The sequence below is a fragment of the Coffea arabica genome, chromosome 6c (assembly GCF_036785885.1).
Source record: "Coffea arabica cultivar ET-39 chromosome 6c, Coffea Arabica ET-39 HiFi, whole genome shotgun sequence".
Taxonomy (NCBI): Eukaryota; Viridiplantae; Streptophyta; class Magnoliopsida; order Gentianales; family Rubiaceae; genus Coffea; species Coffea arabica.
This window is the reverse complement of record NC_092320.1, coordinates 45,447,442-45,469,253: the sequence shown is the minus strand read 5'-3', so window position 1 is coordinate 45,469,253 and position 21,812 is coordinate 45,447,442. Positions and strand designations below refer to the sequence as shown.

At 39.0% G+C, this 21,812-nt stretch overlaps 1 protein-coding gene across 1 annotated transcript; it reads right to left on the bottom strand.

Moving 5' to 3' along the window:
• Positions 1–525: 525 nt before the first annotated feature.
• On the bottom strand, positions 526–21,446 carry LOC140008764 (uncharacterized). Its single transcript, XM_072053632.1, has 7 exons — positions 21,345–21,446; positions 21,061–21,238; positions 19,915–20,951; positions 4,979–5,713; positions 4,020–4,418; positions 2,154–2,309; positions 526–771 (listed from the first exon to the last, which is right to left on the bottom strand). Exons 1-7 carry the CDS (start codon positions 21,444–21,446, stop codon positions 526–528), a joined length of 2,853 nt encoding a protein of 950 aa, XP_071909733.1.
• Between the last annotated feature and the right edge of the window lie 366 nt (positions 21,447–21,812).

Here is a 21,812-nt window from a genome sequence, read left to right as displayed (position 1 = left end):
AAGCAAAACGTTTTAATTTCTTAGTGTATACGATAACACATAGCGGATACAATGCTAGGGCTTATAATCCGTGGTTTCATTCTTAGAGTAAGGCATGTAGTTTAGAAAATGGGTAAACCCTAATTCGATTACTTGGCCTGTAAATTTGTAATAGAGATTTATGTATTTATCTACCCGGATTGGTACGACTTTATATTTTGGTACGTAGCACGTGGGATGTTTAAGAGCCTCGACTGGCTAATTTATCTCTGCTATCTCTGAAGTTAAGTTGGATGTAAGGATGATCTTATTCGGGAAAATTTGTTTTGTAACAGAGTAGTTTATTACTCCAAGGTTTTAGGTTAGAATGCTTGCATGAGTCCTGGCGAGAGCTGGGCAGACGGCCCGCCAACCCTTTGGTTCGCCTTAGGGGAAAGTGGGGTCGCCACAAAAAGAGCACGACCATAGTCATAGCGGCAGAAATTTTAATGTTTTTCTGATATAAAATCCCATAACTCATGAACGAAAGTGATGGAAGGATTACCTTTAACCCTCTGTTGAATGGTCGAACGACGTCTGAACAGCGGAGAAATGGACTCCAGCAAGAACCAGCTTCTTCTTCCTCTGCCTCTCCTTTGTTCTCCGTAGCCTATTCGCTTGCTTTTCCTCTCGATGCAGATTTGCAACGAATGACAGTACGATGAAGATGATGACAGCTTCCTCTCTCACTCTCACTCTCAGTTCTCCCTCGCCCTCTTCAGTTTTCTCAACCACCGCCGCAACTCCAGCTCTCTGGTTTCTTCGTTACCTAGCCGTCAAAATCTCTCAGCCCCTTTTTTTTTCTTTCTTTCTCAGTCTCCGCTCTTTCTATCTCACCCAGCTCTCTTTTCCTCAAAACCTCGCCGTCCTTCTCTCTATCAGACTCTCCCTGGCCGTCAACCTCACTCTTAGCTCACTCCAAACCCTCCTCCCTCCTTTCTTGGCTGCGGCTCTCCTTTTATATGCCCACTCAAATCCTTAAACCCTCACATCAATGGTGTTGATGAAAGATCAGTTTCTTGGGGATCTTTTGAGCCTTAGATCAAACCAAGTGGCTTGTTGTTCGAATGATCGAAAGGAAGAGAAAAAATGGAGCTCCAAATTTTGTATCTGCGTCTTTTGCAGATGAAAATGTAGAGGAGTTTTGATTGTATGCTTCTCGGGTGCATGAGTTCTTTTTTTTTTTAGTGATGATTTTCCTTTTTCTTTTTTTTTCTTTTAATTAAATAACAACGAACTTGAATCTAAAATAACTAGAGCAAATTTTTGTGAATGATTTTCTTTTTTTTCGATAAACTCTATGCTAAAATGACTTAAAAATAAAAATAAAAATAAAAGACTAAAAGTAAATAAAAACTAACATAAAAAATAAAAATAATAGTAAATAAAACTACACTAAAAATTTGGTGTCTACAGTTTGCCCCTCTTTGTCTGAGTTTTGGAAAAACTTGAGACAAAGAATTAGACACCAAATACTCACCTGTGTTATTTGGCTGCGAACGACTCGAACGAAGGACGCTTTAGAAATGGGGACTGACCTCTTTTGACAAAATTTTAAAATGGGACTGACTCGAACAAGAAATTTAAAATCGGGACTGACCCGAAACAGGAAATTCAAAATCGGAACTGACCCATGACAAGAAAATTGAAAATCGGGAGTGACCTGAAACAGGAAATTGAAAATCGGGACTGACCCGAACAAGAAATTTAACCGAACAAGAAATTTAAAATCGGGACTGACCCGAAACAAGAAATTTAAAATCGAGACTGACCCAAATAGAAATTTAAAATCGGGACAGACCCAAAACAGTAAATTTAAAATCAGGACTAACCCGAGACAAGGAAATTTAAAATTGAGACTGAACCGAAACAGGAAATTTAAAATCGGGACTGACCCGAAACAGAAAATTTAAAATCGGTACTGACCCGAGACAGGAAATTTAAAATCGGGACTAACCCGAGACAAGGAAATTTAAAATTGAAACTGAACCGAAACAGGAAATTTAAAATCGGTACTGACCCGAAACAGGAAATTTAAAATCGGGACTGACCCGAAACAGGAAATTTAAAATCAGAAAATTCCAATATACTTACCTGAAATAGCCCAAAATTTTCAGTAGAGGTTAAGTTCTTGCCTCTGAGCCGATGGTTGATTCTGCATTGCCATGTTGTTGTACCTTTTGATCAAATTTGCTTGCAACATTTTCGATCCGCCTTTGTTCACTGGAGCAATCTTTCCGACACCGATTCCAGTGCGAGGTGTGATTGCTTTCATCTGTGAATGCAATTTTCTGCAAAAGAGAAAATACAAAGAAATTGCCACCATCATTTGATCCGTTTTCCTTTGAGAATCGTGTAATCATGAGTTTTTTCTCTTTTTCCTTTTCCTTCTTTGCCAACTTTCGCTGCGGCATCCAATTGAATTGGATTTCTCACTCCAAAACTTTTCCGATTTTCAAACTGACCAGGTATGTGTTTTGCCATATTGTGAAGTCTGTGTAGCTGGCTTTGTTGAATTTCAACCGTTTCCGAAAGATGACTGAATCCAAGCATGCTTTTGAAATAAACCACGGGGATTGTTATTCACCAAAATTCAATGATTAAAAAAAATGAGGTATGCAAGATAATTCACATGTCATGCTGGAATGAATATGCACAAGAATGCAAACACAACCATTTGTGCTTAAAACCTACAAAATGTCATGAATGCAAGCAATTTTGGAAAAAAAATGAGCTTCCTAAGAATGTATTTGCAAAGGAATATATATATTTTTACAAAATGACACAGCTTTTGGCCAACAAATGTCATATTCGAATCTCCGGATATATTTGTTCTGGAATTAAACATTGGTAGAAGTATTACAAAATGAGGAGAAATCCAAATGAACCAAGTCACTAGCTATTCCTCCTCGTGCTTGCTTACTGCAAAATCTACCTTGGCGCCTTTTCGGGTTTTCACTAAGGTTGCCCCCACCTCTTTTGTTTTGTTTTTCTTTTATTTTATTTTCTTTACTTTTGTTTTTCTCTTTTCCTTTCTCTTTTTTTTGTTGGTTTTTTTTGTTTGTTGTTTTTTTTTGAGGTGCCCTTTTGGGTTTTCACCTAAGGAACAACGGACAATCTCGACCATGATCGACTCAAGAATATGAGTTGAAGATTGCTAGCATCAGTAAAATGCGCTTCCCTTATAAGCTTAGGCGAAGGCATTGTGGACATCACTTGTCAGTTGATTAGCAAACTTCCTAATAGAAATACAGCAAGTGATGAAAGCCAAGACTTTGGGCTTTTGTAATGAGGTCAGGTGGGGTGTTTTCAAGAAAGTTGAAGCTTGAAAGCAAAAAATTTTTAATGAAAAGTGTGAAATAACCTGAGATTGCATCATTTTGAAATCATCTCCAATTTGAACGAAACTGAGGAAAATTTGCCCCAGTTTGATTGGATTTTCTCTCTTTACATTTTTCATTGCATTTTCCTCACTTTTGCATTTTTCTTTTAAAAACTAAATTTGCCCCAGTGTGGGGTTCTTTCTTCTTTTTCTTTTCCATCTCTCTTTCAAAATAAATTTGCCCCAGTGTGGGGTTTTCCTTTTCTCTCTGATCATCTATTTTCAAAATAAAATTGCCCCCAGTATGGGGCTTTTCTTTTCCTTTTCCTCCTTTGGATCATCTTTTTTTCAAAATAACTTTGCCCCAGTATGGGGTTTGCAATTCTCAGGGGCTGTTAAACGAAAATTATTGTTCTGATAGCTCAAAGGGGATGACTAGGGATGAAATGTTTTAATTGAAAGGAAGATGGCCTAACTTTTGTCTCGTCACTTGCGTGACTTCTAAAAGAAATTTGCATAATCAAATAAAGAACTTCTTACACATGTCTGAGTTGATAGGTTGAGGGAATGTCTGTCCATCCATCTCTGCCAAAATGAGTGTTCCGCCAGGTAACACCCTTTGAATAATGATTGGCCCTTGCCAATTTGGAGCAAATTTTCCTTTGGCCTCATCCTGTACTGGCAAAATTCGTTTTAGCACTTTGTCGCCTTCCTCAAATGTATGCAAATGGACTTTCTTGTTGTAGGCCTGGGCCATGCATTTTTGGTAACATTGGCCATGACAAATAGCATTAAGCCATTTTTCATCAATCAAGGACAGTTGTTCATAACGCTGCTTTATCCAATCAGCCTCTTCCAACTTGGTCTCCATTAGAATACGCAATGAAGGGATTTCGACCTCGGTAGGTAGCACAGCTTCCATTCCATACATGAATGAGTAGGGGGTTGCCCCAGTTGATATTCGGATAGAAGTCCGATATGCCATTAGTGCATAAGGGAGCTTTTCATGCCAGTCATCTTGCGAATGATCTTCTTCAAATTCTTGTTTGCGACCTCCACGGCTCCGTTCATCTGCGGTCTATAGATGGCAGAGTTGTGATGTCTGATTTTGAACTGTTCGCATAGCCCGTCCACCATATCATTGTTGAGATTCTTGGCATTGTCTGTAATCAATGTTTCTGGCACCCCAAATCGGCATATCATGCTATCTCTTAAGAAATTTGCCACCACTTTCTTTGTCACATGCTTGAATGATTCTGCTTCGACCCATTTGGTGAAGTATTCAATTGCCACCAATATAAATCAATGTCCATTTGAAACAGGAGGGTCAATTGTGCCAATCACATCCATACCCCACATTGAGCAGGGCCATGGAGCAATCATACAATGCAATTCGGTGGGAGGAGCACGTATAACATCGCCATGTATTTGACATTTAATACATCTCCGGACAAAGTCTATGCAATCACGTTCCATAGTGAGCCAAAAATACCCGGTTCTCATGATTTTCTAAACTAACAAACGTCCATTCATGTGAGGTCCACAAACACCGATATGCACCTCTTTCATCATATATTGAGCTTCATCTTCATCGATGCACCTTAAAAGGTTCAAATCTAAGGTCCTTTTGTACAATACCTCTCCATTTAGAAAAAACTTCGAGGCCATTCTGCGCAGGAAACCTTTGTCATTTGCACTAGCTTTTGGAGGGTAAGACCTGGTTTTGATGAATTCCTTAATATCATTGTACCAAGGGCTATTGCTAGAAGATTTGTCTATGACCCAACAATGAGCAGGCTTGTCTTGGAGTTGAATCCGGATAGGCTCGATTTTTAATTCGTCCGGATATTGTATCATAGAAGATAAAGTGGCCAAGGCATCGACAAATACATTTCGGGCTCGTGGAAGATGTCTGAATTCCAAACTTTGAAATTGTCTAGGCAAATTAAGCAAATTACAATGGTATGGCAAGATCTTTGAATCTTTGGTTATCCATTGCTTCAACGTTTGGTGCACAAGTAAATCTGAATCACTGAAGGCTATCAACTCTTTAACTTCCATTTCCAAAGCCATTTTAAGACCAAAAATACAGGCTTCATACTCGGCCATATTGTTTGTGCAGGCAAATTGCAATTTAGCAGTTCCAGGGTAATGCTTTCCTTCTGGGGATACAAGAACTGCTCCTATTCCGGCACCGAAAGAGTTAGCCACACCATCAAAAAATAACCTCCATTCAGGGCATCGCTCGCTCATATCTTCTGCAGCACCAACAAGTAAAACCTCCTCATCGGGGAAATAAGTATGGAGCGGTTGATAGTCATCGTCGTTTGGATTTTCTGCCAAATGATTGGCTATAGCTTGTCCCTTGATAGCCTTTTACGAAGTGAAAACAATGTCAAATTGTGAGGCCCCAGTCAGTTCGTAAGTTGATATTAGGGTCATTTATTATTCGGCGTGGTGAAATTAGGGTTAGGGCTAAGAAGAAAACCCTAACTTTGCTTATGAGTAAACCTTAGTTTAGGTATTATTATTCGTAGGTTCGAGCTATAATTTATATTCGGTGTTCTAGTGTGTGTTTTGGTATAAGTAAATATAGGATTCGTTTTAGTTTACAAAGGTTTAGCAGGTTTGAAATGGTTAGCAAACTCTAGATGAGCAAACCTCTAGTGTTACAATTTATTAGAAAGTTTAAGTGGAGTTTTATTTATCGCCCGCCTTTTCTATATTTTCTTTATTAGAAAATTTCTCCAGATAATTTTTATGAGTAAATATAGGTTTTTGATGATTTTTCTAGTATCGGTTAGTTTTTGAGAAATTAAGAACGTATATCGGACGTGGGACCCACTAGTGCGGTAAGTTCGAAAAAAATCGGCCAGTTAGGTTAAGTTTTGGATACTGGGTTTAATTTACCGGGTGTTGTGAGATATTTAGAGGTACTAAGTGGATAGGTGTGAGAGAGACAAAAGTTAGGCAAGCATTTAATGAGGTGACAAGTGTCACCATTTGAGTGGGTCAACTTTATGACCACTATTCATGGTCTTACCAATTGACCAAATAAACCAAAAAATTACCAAAAACATCTTCATTTCAAGCTCTTCTTGGTCGGCTCTTCTCAAGGAAAAGAAAGGAAAAGCTCTCAATTTTCTAGCCTCTAATCTTGCTCAATCTTTCATTCCAACCGGTTAATCTTCAAATTACTCCATAGAAAACCTTAAGTGAGTGTTTGTGTGGGGTTTGGTGGAGTTGTTTGGAAAGATAAGAGGACTTGTTGCTCTATCTCTCTTGTTTCTAAGGTGAGTTATGAAGAACCACTCTCCTCCCTCTAATGATGCTTAATTTATGCTTAGTGATGGTATAAGATGCAATTTTATGGATTATATTGTGATTTTTGGTTGAATTGATGAAGTTTTGTAATTATTTGGGATTTTTCTGTTTTAATATGAATATGATTGTGTGGTTATGTATGATGATTGGAAATGGCATGTAAGGGATCTAGGAGGTGGGAAAAGTGGATAATTGCAAGAAATTTCTGTTTTGGAAGAAAAATTGGAAATTAGGGTTTCATTGTTCTTCATTCTGTCCGGTTTTATAGCTCCTAGTTAGAGGCCTAATTGGCCTTGGATTAAAACATGAAAGTTTTAGGGAATGATAATTTAGAGGTGCCTACAAAATTTTAGGTCAATCGGAGTAGCGTAGAATGAGAAAAGTTGAAATTACCCTTGCTGTCCTGGTTTTACCCGAATGTAAGAATTGTGCCTGTAATTGGTTGTTTTGGCTGGAATTGCTTAGGAATTGGTTGTTAAGGTCTTCTGATGAAATGTAACCCTATTTCTAAGATTTCGGATGGCTTTGGAATTTCTGGATTTGGACTTAAGTAGGCTGAGTTATGCTGTTTGCATCAGAATGCATTTTGTGAATCTGTTTTTCCGGTTCTGGTATAGTATCTTGCATTTTTGATCTTGTTACACTCAAAACTGGACAAAGTTACCTTCTTCAACATTGTATCCCCTTAAGTCCTGAATATGCCTGTAAAATTTTAGGTCAAACGGATTAGTGTATCCTGAGTTATAGACAAAACACTCAGGCCTGTTTTAGACATTAGTTTGTGCTGCGTTTTGAAATCAACCTCTGACCGTGCATTTTTCCGTTTTGATCCCGTATGATCTGGGTGTCAACTCTTTTATAAGAAATGTAGATCTTGGTTTTGGCTTCGAAACAGTATAAAGTACGTCAAAATCCGAGTTCCGTAGCTCCTGTTATGACCAAAACAAGATCGATCGTCAGAACTGCCTTGTATCTGGACAGTTCTGACAGGTACTTTGACACTCAAATTTTGTTCTGTTCTGAGTGGATTCAGGTCTTGGCCAAAACATCAAAGTTTTAACCTTATGTCTCAGCTTTCTAATGCCTTTAGAATTTCCTGATTTGGATTTGTGAGCTGGGAGTTACGGTCCAGCAAACATACCCTGTTCGTTACTCTAGAGTGCGAATTCCTGGAACGGTTTTCTGTACTTTCGACCTATTTCCGTTTAGATCTGGATTGAGGTGTCTGCATTAAAATTGTAACCCTTCCTCTTAGCTTCGTAACGGTGCCTCATGTACCTTGATCCGACACTCGTAGCCTTAATTAGACTCAAAACAGTTTTGACGGCAAAGCGATTAGGTTATCATTTCCGATTTCCGTATGCCGTTTCCGCACTCGTATGTGCCGATTTTGCCATTTTGCTTGTTTTAAGTATGTTAGTAGCCGTTTATTATATTATGTGACGCAATCTTCTATTTCAGACGGTGGTGAGTGTGACGGCCCCACCTCCCCCTAAGGCGAACCAGAGGGTTCGGCGGGCCGCCTGCCCAGCTCTCGCCGGGACTCAATCATTCACTACAATCCTCAAATATATTACAATATAACTCTCAAAATTACATCAAATTCTCCAATAATTACATATCACAAATGCAGCGGAAACTAATTCCAATCGTGGGATGTATACTTACATCCGTTTCAATTCCAAATATTGATACAAGCCCAACTCGTACATAAAATAAATCCAAATTTAAACTGTACACGATATAAGCCATCCAGTCACGTGAATAAGCACTCCAAGCTTTTCTTCGCCTTGAGCCCTGTGGGGGGGAAATAAAACATTTTTGGGGTGAGCTAGAAGCTCAGCGAGTAACCATTAAAATCAGTAATCAATTCAGTTTCACAGTCGTTCATTTCAGTGATGTCATGATTTCAAGATCAAAGGTACATTTATTGCTCTCGTGAGCCAGCGAAATCGTTGTACTTAAACACCCAACGCTCCAAACAAACATTAAACAGTAAACAGTCAGTGGGGGAGCCATTTGCTCCAGATGAACAGTACACAGAGGTGGAGACGTTGGTGTTCAGCACACGAATTCCAAGCACTCATTTAAGCCAAAACATGTCATGGGCCACATGCAAGCACTCATGATATGCAATCAAGTAAATAGTGCAATAAACGGTTCATAAGTAATTTTGGAAACAGTTTAGGGTCACTCACCTCCACAGCTCAGAAACCATCCATCATGTATCATTGCCTTGCTCAACTCCAAGCCTTAGATCACAAACCCAATGCAAACAAGTCCCTTCAAAGTTCGGACAGCACTTCCCCTACATTTGCTAACTTTTCCAGCCATCATGGCTTCATTATTACTCCAGCCAGTCCCTAAGTCACACAAATAAGTTCATCTAATATCCATTCAGCAAGCTCCAAGTAGTACAAAGACAAGTCAAGCTAGGGAAAAGTCCGGAAATGAAGGTTAAGCTCAAAACCAGAAAAACAGTTTTGACGTCATAATGCGGTAATGGCACAACTCTCACTACAATTATCGGTTGGGGGTGTAAGACCCACCGTTTCGAAGCTATAAAACAGGGCTACAACAATGTAGAAGGTCACTCAATCCAGTTCCTAGCTTACCTAGGTCGAAAATGCCAAATACTATACCAGAATTACCAAAACAGGTTTGCAAATCACATAAAACTGTAATCGGTATATCTCAGTCCATACAAGTCCAAATGCCGAAATTCCAAAGGCATAAGTTAGATAAGACATCCAGCTACATTTCATCAGAAGACACCAACTCCAAAATCCAAACTAATGCCAGTCAAAAAGGCCAATTACTATCGCAGTTTTCGCATTCTGATCAAAGCAGAACAGCTACAGTAATTTCGTCATAACTCATTCTACATTAATCCAAATGACCTGAAATTTTGTAGGCATCTCAATCATATCAATACCTACAACTTTCATGTTTTGAGAAAAGTCAAATTCGGCCTCTAACCCTATGATCCAAAACCGGACAGAATTGGGGATTTAAGAACCCTAACTTTTCAATTTTCACACCAAATCCAAAATTGGTTGCATTTATCCACCTTTCACACCCACTAGAGTCATTTTAGTCCATTGCCAATCATCACCAACAACCACACCATCATAATCCAATTAAACCAGAAAAATCATCATAAAATGGAAAACTTCACCAAAACAAACCAAATCAAGAAACAAATCATATATTCCTTCTCTCATGCCCCCATTAAGCACAAAATAAGTATCATTAGAGGTAGTAAGGTGTTTCAAGCTTCACTTACCAAGAACCAAGAGAGAGGAGGATGTTGGGCACCTTAATCCTTCAAACAAAGTTCACCTCTACACTCACTAACACTAGAAGATAGGATTTTATGGAGTGAAATGGATGGAAGCAAATGTTTTTGGTTGATTTGCACCAAGTAGAAGCTTGAAAATTGAAGAAATCTCCTTCCTTTCTTGCTCAAGGTGGCCGGCCAACAAGGAGAGAAAAATGGTGATTTTTTTGGTGAATTTTGGATATTTAATCCCTTGGTCAAATAAGTCAAGACAATGAATAATAATTCTTAAAAGTTCAACCAATAAGAAAGTGACATGTGTCACTCTATTAAATGCATCCTTATCATTCTTTTCTCTCTCACATCAATCACTTCACACACCCTACTTATCTCTTAATACCCGATAAACTTTTAACAGTATCCGAAACTTAACCTTATTGGCCGAATTTTTCTGAACTTTTCGCACTAGTGGGTCCCACGTCCAATATTTATTCTTAATTTTCTAAAAACTCACCAATGCTAGAAAAATCATCTTAAAACTATAATTGCTCATAAAATCCACCCAGATAATATTTCTAAGCCAGAAATGCAAAAATTATGCAATTAAAGGAACTAAAACCCTAGGAAAATATTAGGGTTTTTACGGGTTCTCACACTCTTTTTTTTCGGGGCGTCACAATCTCCCCTCCTTAAAGGAATGTCGTCCTCGACATTCCATCTTGTACTAATCAAGTCAAGTCAACCCGCAAGAATCACTAATATTTCAAACCAAACCCACAGTCCGGAATCCTAAACTTCAACTCTAGGATACACTACAGAGATCTGAAACCTAAGCTCTGATACCAACTGTGACGGCCCCACCTCCCCCTAAGGCGAACCAGAGGGTTCGGCGGGCCGCCTGCCCAGCTCTCGCCGGGACTCAATCATTCACTACAATCCTCAAATATATTACAATATAACTCTCAAAATTACATCAAATTCTCCAATAATTACATATCACAAATGCAGCGGAAACTAATTCCAATCGTGGGATGTATACTTACATCCGTTTCAATTCCAAATATTGATACAAGCCCAACTCGTACATAAAATAAATCCAAATTTAAACTGTACACGATATAAGCCATCCAGTCACGTGAATAAGCACTCCAAGCTTTTCTTCGCCTTGAGCCCTGTGGGGGGGAAATAAAACATTTTTGGGGTGAGCTAGAAGCTCAGCGAGTAACCATTAAAATCAGTAATCAATTCAGTTTCACAGTCGTTCATTTCAGTGATGTCATGATTTCAAGATCAAAGGTACATTTATTGCTCTCGTGAGCCAGCGAAATCGTTGTACTTAAACACCCAACGCTCCAAACAAACATTAAACAGTAAACAGTCAGTGGGGGAGCCATTTGCTCCAGATGAACAGTACACAGAGGTGGAGACGTTGGTGTTCAGCACACGAATTCCAAGCACTCATTTAAGCCAAAACATGTCATGGGCCACATGCAAGCACTCATGATATGCAATCAAGTAAATAGTGCAATAAACGGTTCATAAGTAATTTTGGAAACAGTTTAGGGTCACTCACCTCCACAGCTCAGAAACCATCCATCATGTATCATTGCCTTGCTCAACTCCAAGCCTTAGATCACAAACCCAATGCAAACAAGTCCCTTCAAAGTTCGGACAGCACTTCCCCTACATTTGCTAACTTTTCCAGCCATCATGGCTTCATTATTACTCCAGCCAGTCCCTAAGTCACACAAATAAGTTCATCTAATATCCATTCAGCAAGCTCCAAGTAGTACAAAGACAAGTCAAGCTAGGGAAAAGTCCGGAAATGAAGGTTAAGCTCAAAACCAGAAAAACAGTTTTGACGTCATAATGCGGTAATGGCACAACTCTCACTACAATTATCGGTTGGGGGTGTAAGACCCACCGTTTCGAAGCTATAAAACAGGGCTACAACAATGTAGAAGGTCACTCAATCCAGTTCCTAGCTTACCTAGGTCGAAAATGCCAAATACTATACCAGAATTACCAAAACAGGTTTGCAAATCACATAAAACTGTAATCGGTATATCTCAGTCCATACAAGTCCAAATGCCGAAATTCCAAAGGCATAAGTTAGATAAGACATCCAGCTACATTTCATCAGAAGACACCAACTCCAAAATCCAAACTAATGCCAGTCAAAAAGGCCAATTACTATCGCAGTTTTCGCATTCTGATCAAAGCAGAACAGCTACAGTAATTTCGTCATAACTCATTCTACATTAATCCAAATGACCTGAAATTTTGTAGGCATCTCAATCATATCAATACCTACAACTTTCATGTTTTGAGAAAAGTCAAATTCGGCCTCTAACCCTATGATCCAAAACCGGACAGAATTGGGGATTTAAGAACCCTAACTTTTCAATTTTCACACCAAATCCAAAATTGGTTGCATTTATCCACCTTTCACACCCACTAGAGTCATTTTAGTTCATTGCCAATCATCACCAACAACCACACCATCATAATCCAATTAAACCAGAAAAATCATCATAAAATGGAAAACTTCACCAAAACAAACCAAATCAAGAAACAAATCATATATTCCTTCTCTCATGCCCCCATTAAGCACAAAATAAGTATCATTAGAGGTAGTAAGGTGTTTCAAGCTTCACTTACCAAGAACCAAGAGAGAGGAGGATGTTGGGCACCTTAATCCTTCAAACAAAGTTCACCTCTACACTCACTAACACTAGAAGATAGGATTTTATGGAGTGAAATGGATGGAAGCAAATGTTTTTGGTTGATTTGCACCAAGTAGAAGCTTGAAAATTGAAGAAATCTCCTTCCTTTCTTGCTCAAGGTGGCCGGCCAACAAGGAGAGAAAAATGGTGATTTTTTTGGTGAATTTTGGATATTTAATCCCTTGGTCAAATAAGTCAAGACAATGAATAATAATTCTTAAAAGTTCAACCAATAAGAAAGTGACATGTGTCACTCTATTAAATGCATCCTTATCATTCTTTTCTCTCTCACATCAATCACTTCACACACCCTACTTATCTCTTAATACCCGATAAACTTTTAACAGTATCCGAAACTTAACCTTATTGGCCGAATTTTTCTGAACTTTTCGCACTAGTGGGTCCCACGTCCAATATTTATTCTTAATTTTCTAAAAACTCACCAATGCTAGAAAAATCATCTTAAAACTATAATTGCTCATAAAATCCACCCAGATAATATTTCTAAGCCAGAAATGCAAAAATTATGCAATTAAAGGAACTAAAACCCTAGGAAAATATTAGGGTTTTTACGGGTTCTCACACTCTTTTTTTTCGGGGCGTCACAATCTCCCCTCCTTAAAGGAATGTCGTCCTCGACATTCCATCTTGTACTAATCAAGTCAAGTCAACCCGCAAGAATCACTAATATTTCAAACCAAACCCACAGTCCGGAATCCTAAACTTCAACTCTAGGATACACTACAGAGATCTGAAACCTAAGCTCTGATACCAACTGTGACGGCCCCACCTCCCCCTAAGGCGAACCAGAGGGTTCGGCGGGCCGCCTGCCCAGCTCTCGCCGGGACTCAATCATTCACTACAATCCTCAAATATATTACAATATAACTCTCAAAATTACATCAAATTCTCCAATAATTACATATCACAAATGCAGCGGAAACTAATTCCAATCGTGGGATGTATACTTACATCCGTTTCAATTCCAAATATTGATACAAGCCCAACTCGTACATAAAATAAATCCAAATTTAAACTGTACACGATATAAGCCATCCAGTCACTTGAATAAGCACTCCAAGCTTTTCTTCGCCTTGAGCCCTGTGGGGGGGAAATAAAACATTTTTGGGGTGAGTTAGAAGCTCAGCGAGTAACCATTAAAATTAGTAATCAATTCAGTTTCACAGTCGTTCATTTCAGTGATGTCATGATTTCAAGATCAAAGGTACATTTATTGCTCTCGTGAGCCAGCGAAATCGTTGTACTTAAACATCCAACGCTCCAAACAAACATTAAACAGTAAACAGTCAGTGGGGGAGCCATTTGCTCCAGATGAACAGTACACAGAGGTGGAGATGTTGGTGTTCAGCACACGAATTCCAAGCACTCATTTAAGCCAAAACATGTCATGGGCCACATGCAAGCACTCATGATATGCAATCAAGTAAATAGTGCAATAAACGGTTCATAAGTAATTTTGGAAACAGTTTAGGGTCACTCACCTCCACGGCTTAGAAACCATCTATCATGTATCATTGTCTTGCTCAACTCCAAGCCTTAGATCACAAACCCAATGCAAACAAGTCCCTTCAAAGTTTGGACAGCACTTCCCCTACATTTGCTAACTTTTCCAGCCATCATGGCTTCATTATTACTCCAGCCAGTCCCAAAGTCACACAAATAAGTTCATCTAATATCCATTCAGCAAGCTCCAAGTAGTACAAAGACAAGTCAAGCTAGGGAAAAGTCCGGAAATGAAGGTTAAGCTCAAAACCAGAAAAACAGTTTTGACGTCATAATGCGGTAATGGCACAACTCTCACTACAATTATCGGTTAGGGGTGTAAGACCCACCGTTTCGAAGCTATGAAACAGGGCTACAACAATGTAGAAGGTCACTCAATCCAGTTCCTAGCTTAACTAGGTCGAAAATGCCAAATACTATACCAGAATTACCAAAACAGGTTTGCAAATCACATAAAACTGTAATCGGTATATCTCAGTCCATACAAGTCCAAATGCCGAAATTCCAAAGGCATAGGTTAGCTAAGACATCCAGCTACATTTCATCAGAAGACACCAACTCCAAAATCCAAACCAATTCCAGTCAAAAAGGCCAATTACTATCGCAGTTTTCGCATTCTGATCAAAGCAGAACAGCTACAGTATTTTCGTCATAACTCATTCTACATTAATTCAAATGACCTGAAATTTTGTAGGCATCTCAATCATATCAATACCTACAACTTTCATGTTTTGAGTAAAGTCAAATTCGGCCTCTAACCCTATGATCCAAAACCGGACAGAATTGGGGATTTAAGAACCCTAACTTTTCAATTTTCACACCAAATCCAAAATTGGTTGCATTTATCCACCTTTCACACCCACTAGAGTCATTTTAGTCCATTGCCAATCATCACCAACAACCACACCATCATAATCCAATTAAACCAGAAAAATCATCATAAAATGGAAAACTTCACCAAAACAAACCAAATCAAGAAACAAATCATATATTCCTTCTCTCATGCCCCCATTAAGCACAAAATAAGTATCATTAGAGGTAGTAAGGTGTTTCAAGCTTCACTTACCAAGAACCAAGAGAGAGGAGGATGTTGGGCACCTTAATCGTTCAAACAAAGTTCACCTCTACACTCACTAACACTAGAAGATAGGATTTTATAGAGTGAAATGGATGGAAGCAAATGTTTTTGGTTGATTTGCACCAAGTAGAAGCTTGAAAATTGAAGAAATCTCCTTCCTTTCTTGCTCAAGGTGGCCGGCCAACAAGGAGAGAAAAATGGTGATTTTTTTGGTGAATTTTGGATATTTAATCCCTTGGTCAAATAAGTCAAGACAATGAATAGTAATTCTTAAAAGTTCAACCAATAAGAAAGTGACATGTGTCACTCTATTAAATGCATCCTTATCATTCTTTTCTCTCTCACATCAATCACTTCACACACCCTACTTATCTCTTAATGCCCGATAAACTTTTAACAGTATCCGAAACTTAACCTTATTGGCCGAATTTTTCCGAACTTTTCGCACTAGTGGGTCCCACGTCCAATATTTATTCTTAATTTTCTAAAAACTCACCAATGCTAGAAAAATCATCTTAAAACTATAATTGCTCATAAAATCCACCCAGATAATATTTCTAAGCCAGAAATGCCAAAATTATGCAATTAAAGGAACTAAAACCCTAGGAAAATATTAGGGTTTTTACGGGTTCTCACACTCTTTTTTTTCGGGGCGTCACAGTGAGCTAGGTGGAGCCGGTGGGGCCTACTAGCTACTCTTCGCGACGTGAATTTTGTCCTTTTGTTATCCTTGTTCGTTAAGTAAGTATTCAGGCCGCTCTTATGTGTTAGTTGCTTATGTGTTTCGATATGTATGAAAGGGTACCTAGGCGAGAGTGTACTTTATCGCACTCGACCTAAACCCTAATTTACGTTGTACATGGCATATGTATATGAATCATTTTGGAACTAAACCCCTTGAGCTTGTGGTTCGGGGTGACTTTTGAGAAATTTTGTGAAGTTTGTGAGTTTGGGGCCCGATCTCATGACCTAGATGGACTATTCAAGCCGGTTAGGGATTGGTCGAAGTCAGTCCAACCTGGTTTGAGGTCACTAAGTTTGTGAATCCGGTTCACCGATTATGTGGACCAAGTTTGTGACCCGATGTGACGGCCCTTCCTCCCCCTAAGGCGAACCAGAGGGTTCGGCGGGCCGCCTGCCCAGCTCTCGCCGGGACTCAGTCGCTCACTACAGTCCTCAAATAAATTGCAAGATATAAATCTCAAATATTACTCAAATGTTCCAACATTTACATATCAAAAGCGAAGCGTCCACGCTTCCACTGCGCCACTCTGATCCATGATCCCAATTCTTATACAAGAGAAATTCCACAACAATAAAATCACAACAAGCCTTCCTTCGCCACGAGCCCTGTGGAGGGGAATAAAATAGTTTTGGGGTGAGCTAGAAGCTCAGCGAGTAACCATTAAAATCAGTAATCAAATCGGTTTCACAATAATTCATTTCAATGATGTCATAAATCAAATGATAAGTCCAGAAACAATTACAACATTTACAATACATTAAAATGGAGTATCAATAATTCAAGGAACATTTACAATGGAAAGCGATAGTAACATTCATTAAAAGGATACGGGCTCACATGGAGCTATTTGTTTGTTCGTTCGTTCCCCTGACATTCCCCCTTATACCTCCAATCGTTTGAAAATACATTTTTTGTAAGTAGAATCCCTCGTTCATCCCCTTTTCGGGACGTTGACCGGATTCTACCCATCCGACCATTGGCCGGACTCCACCCATCCGGACGTAGCCGGACTACAAGGTAATACTCAAGTATACCAAATTCACCCAGGGTCACCATATCGCCCGACCGAGTCCGCTTCTGGATTGAGTCGATCGGTAACAAAGGGCAGTGGCCAGTTCAGCCAAACGGCTTACATTCATGCGCAACTAGCATTGAATCATTAATCATTGAAAATTTCGTATTTATTTAGGTCGAGTGCGATAAAGTACACACTCGCCTAGAAAACTCGTTTTAACAATCATTGAAAGCACTTAACACATTATCTATCAATAATAACAAGCCAATAAATCAAGGAATACAGCAACAAGGAACACTCATATGCAAGCACGCATGATATGCAAGAAAACAGTTCAAAAGTAACTTTGGAAACAGTTTAAAGGTAACTAATGCAAGAAAACGGTTCAAAAGTAACTGTGGAAACAGTTCAAAAGTAAATAATGCAGGAAACGGTTCATAAATAACTTTAGAAATAGTTTGAGGTCACTCACCTCTATGGCTCAGAAACCATCCATCATATATCATTGCCTTGCTCAAATCCACGTCTTAGATCACAAACTCAAAGCAATCAAACCCTTTAAAACTTCGGACAGCACTTCCCCTAAATTTGCTTACTTTCCCAGCCATCAAGGCTTCATTATTTCCTCAGCCAGTCCCAAAGGTACACACACAACAAAAAGTTCATCCAATAGTCATTCAGCAAGCTCCAAGTAGTACTAGTACAAGTCAAGCTAGGGAAAAGTCCGGAAATGAAAGTTAAGCTCAAAACCAGAAAAACAGTTTTGACGTCATTTTGCGGTAATGGTACCAAAGGCTCTTCGATTGTCGGATGAAGGTACAAGACCCACCGTTTCGAAGCTAAGAGACAGGGCTACAATATTGTAGAAGGTCACTCAACCCAGTTTCGAGTGTAACCAGGTCAAAAATGCAAGAAACGACACCAGAACCGGAAAAATAGATTTACAGAACGTATTCTAGCGGAAACATCATAAATCAGGCTATCCAAGTCCAAATCCAGAAATTCCAAAACCAGATGAAAGATAAGAAACAGGGCTAAATTTTATCAGAAGGCCTCAACAACCAATTCGGAAGCAATTCCAGCCAAAACAACCAATTACAGGCGCAATTCTTACATTCGGGTAAAACCAGAACAGCAATAGTAATTTCGACTTATCTCATTTTACGCTACTCCGATTGACCTGAAATTTTGTAAACACCTATAAAATATCATTACCTACAACTTTCATGTTTTAAGCCAAGGCCAATTCGGCCTCTATATAGGACCTAAAATTTCGGACAGAATGCTCCCTCAAGAACCCTAGTTTTCTGAAATTTCTTCCAAACCAGAAATTGGTTGCAATTAATCATTTTTCCCACCTCCTTAAGTCATTATAGACCATTTTCAATCATCATAGATAGCCACACAATCATGCTTATATTAAAACAGAAAAATCCCCAAAATAATAAAACTTGATCATTTCAACCACAAATCAAGAATTAATCCATAAACTTGCATCTTCTACTACCACTAAGCATGATTTAAGCATCAATTAAAGGAGGAGAGGGGTTCATCCACTACTCACCTTAGCAATACAAGAGATAGAGCAACTAGTCACCTTAACTTTTCAAACAACTTCACAACCAAGCTCAACTCCACCAAACTAAGAGGTTTTATGGAGTAAATTCAAGTTTAATCGGTTAGAATTGAAGATTGAGTGAGATGAGAAGCAAGAAAGTTGAGAGATTTTTCTTCTTTTCCTTTGAGAGAGAGCCGGCTATGAAGCTTAGAAATAAGAATGATTTTTGGGTCAAAATTGAGTATTAGTAAAGGTAAGAAATAATGGTCAAAGTCCAAGATTAAATCACAAGGTGACACTTGTCACCTTTTTGGTTTAAAACTTATCTTTTTGTCTCTCCAATACAAATATCTTAACACTTTGTAAAATAATATCACTTAATACAAAATTCCAACAAGTTGTCAAAAATATAATGCATTTACCGCACTAGCGGGTCCCACGTTCAAAATACGCTCTTAATTTCTCAAAAACTAACCGATACTAGAAAAATCATTTTAAAACTATCTTTGCTCATAAACTTTATCTGGGGAATTTTTCTAATCAAGAAAATGTAGAAAAGGCGGGCGATTAAAAAAAATAAACCCTAGAAAATTAGAAAATTTCCGGGTTCTCACTCTTATTCTTTCGGGGCGTCACACCCGAGCTTGTGAACCAAGCTCAATTTCATTCACTCGAGCAAGTTTGTGAGGTGTCTGGCCAGAGAGGGTGATAAGGTGTACGGTGGGAGTACAAGTGAAGTTCTACGGACCATTATTTGTGGTCGACGGAGTGTCGGTAGGAGGTCACGCGTGGCCAACGATCTGGCTTTGGAGCCACCTGTATCCTTATTATGTGATGCTACTTTTCTGCTTTTGCTTTACTCTTACTGTGTAGCTGTTGTTACGTGAAATTTACGCTTTCGCCCCTGTTTACTTACTAAGCATATAGCTTACCCCTTTCCTTTTGTTTTCCTTAGCAAGGGCCAACGCGGGGACTTTTGGCACATACTCTAGTATAGTTAGGTTTGATTGTAATAGTCGGACAGTTAGTATGTTTGTTTTTATTTTGGTGGTTTTTATAAGGACCCTCCTCAGGGTCTACCTTCTGCTGCTTGTGGTTATAGTGTATTAGAGTGGTTTGACTCGATACTTTTGAAAATGTAAATAGAACTTTTGGCGGTTGTACATATTATGAATAGTTCTCTTGTGATTTAATATAGTTTTATTAGCTTTGTGTTTCGAGTCCTGGCGCGAGCTAGGCAGGCGTTCCGCCGATACCCTAGGGTTCGCCCTTGGGAGAAGCGGGGGCGTCACACAAATTCCGAAAGAATCATCTGCCATTTGACCAGACGCCAAGTTGGCATCGGCTTCTCCAAGAGGTATTTCAGAGGATCAGAGCGGGATATGAGATATGTGGTGTGACTTAGCAGGTAGTGCCTCAGCTTTTGAGCTGCCCAAGCCAATGCACAACAGCTTTTCTCAATAAATGAATAATTAGCCTCATATTGGGTGAATTTCTTGCTAAGATAGTAGATGGCTTGTTCCTTCCTTCCGGAATCATCGTGTTGCCCCAGAACACAACCTACTGCTCCGTCGAGCACGGATAAGTACATGATCAAAGGCCGGCCCGGTTTGGGTGGCACTAGGATTGGAGGGTGCAGCAAATAATCCTTAATCTTGTCAAAAGCTTGTTGGCACTCTTCATTCCAATGCAATGGCACATTCTTTTTTAACAACTTGAATAGTGGCTCGCACGTAGCGGTTAATTGGGCAATGAATCTTCCAATGAAATTAATCTTCCCCAAGAAACTTTTCACATCTTTCTGCGTTTTTGGCACTGGCATGTCTCGAATTGCCTTGATCTTTGTCGGGTCTATCTCTATGCCCTTTTTGCTGACAATGAATCCCAATAGTTTACCAGCTGGTGCTCCAAAGGCGCATTTCGCAGGATTTAGCTTCAAATTGTACTTTTGCAACCTTTCAAACAACTTTCTTAGATCAATCAAATGGTCTTCTGCTTTCTTGGACTTGATTATAATGTCATCCACGTAAACCTCCATCTCCTTGTGGATCATATCGTGAAACAAAGTAGTCATAGTCCTTTGGTAAGTAGCTCTGGCATTCTTTAAACCAAATGGCATTACTCGATAGCAAAATGTGCCCCAAGGGGTGATAAAAGCAGTTTTTTCTCTATCCTCTTCGGCCATTAAGATCTGATGGTATCCAGCGAAACAATAACAAAAAGATTCAATTTCATGTCCGGCAGTGTTGTTTAGAATGATGTGGATGTTTGGCAAAGGAAAGTCATCTTTAGGACTGGCTTTATTAAGGTCTCTATAATCAACACAAACTCGCACTTCTCCACTCTTCTTTGGAACAGGGACTGGATTTGAGAGCCAAACAGGGTAATGAGATACAATGATAATATTAGTCTTAAGCTGCTTTTTCAATTTGCTCTTTTATTTTGAGGCTCATGTGTGGTTTGAATTTACGGGGCCTTTGCTTCACTAGTGGGAAAGTTGGGTCTGTAGGCAATCTGTGCACCACTATATCGGTCGAAATGCCAGTCATGTCATCATAAGACCATGCAAATACGTCTTGAAACATAGACAAAAACTTGATCATCTCCTTTTTCTGCTTTTCGTTCAAATGAATGCTAATTTGTATCTCCTTAACCTCAGTTTCAGTGCCAATGTCAACAACTTCTATTTCTTCTAGGTTCGGTTTAGGTTTCTCCTCATATTGTTCGAGATCTTTTGAGAAAAAAATCATATACCTCCTCATTATCACTCTCGTCTTGCAATTCAGATTGCATAATTTCCAAGTCGTGAGTTATATAGAGATTGTCATCATTGGATTCCAGAACAGTGATATCCATAAGGTCAAATAATTTTATTTTTGGCCATCTGAAAGAATTAAGAAATTCAAGGCAATAAGCAAATAAAATACGCAAATAAACAAGCAAACGAACAATTGTGATAAAAACTACTTGTGCATTTTCATAAAGCTTCAAATCAAAGTGAAACAAGACAAAAGTCTAATTGCTAAAGATGCTTTCATTAAACTATTTACACATGCAAGAAACAGTTTTCATGAACTTTGGTAAATGACAATCCCCTGTAGATTTACCGACACTCATTTTGCACGGGAAAGTACTCGGCGGTCCAGTTGTGGATGGTTCCTTGAGGATTGTCTGGGAATTCGGCATCATCTGACGGACCATCTTCGGATATTGCTCCCACAA

Coding starts and splice junctions, on each gene's coding strand:
- LOC140008764 (XM_072053632.1), bottom strand. CDS start 21,446: ATGGATATCACTGTTCTGGAATCCAATGATGACAATCTCTATATAACT. Junction 20,952..21,060: donor ACTAGTGAAGCAAAGGCCCC/GTAAATTCAAAC, acceptor TCTCAAATCCAG/TCCCTGTTCCAAAGAAGAGT. Junction 772..2,153: donor AATCAACCATCGGCTCAGAG/GCAAGAACTTAA, acceptor CGAAGAAACCAG/AGAGCTGGAGTTGCGGCGGT.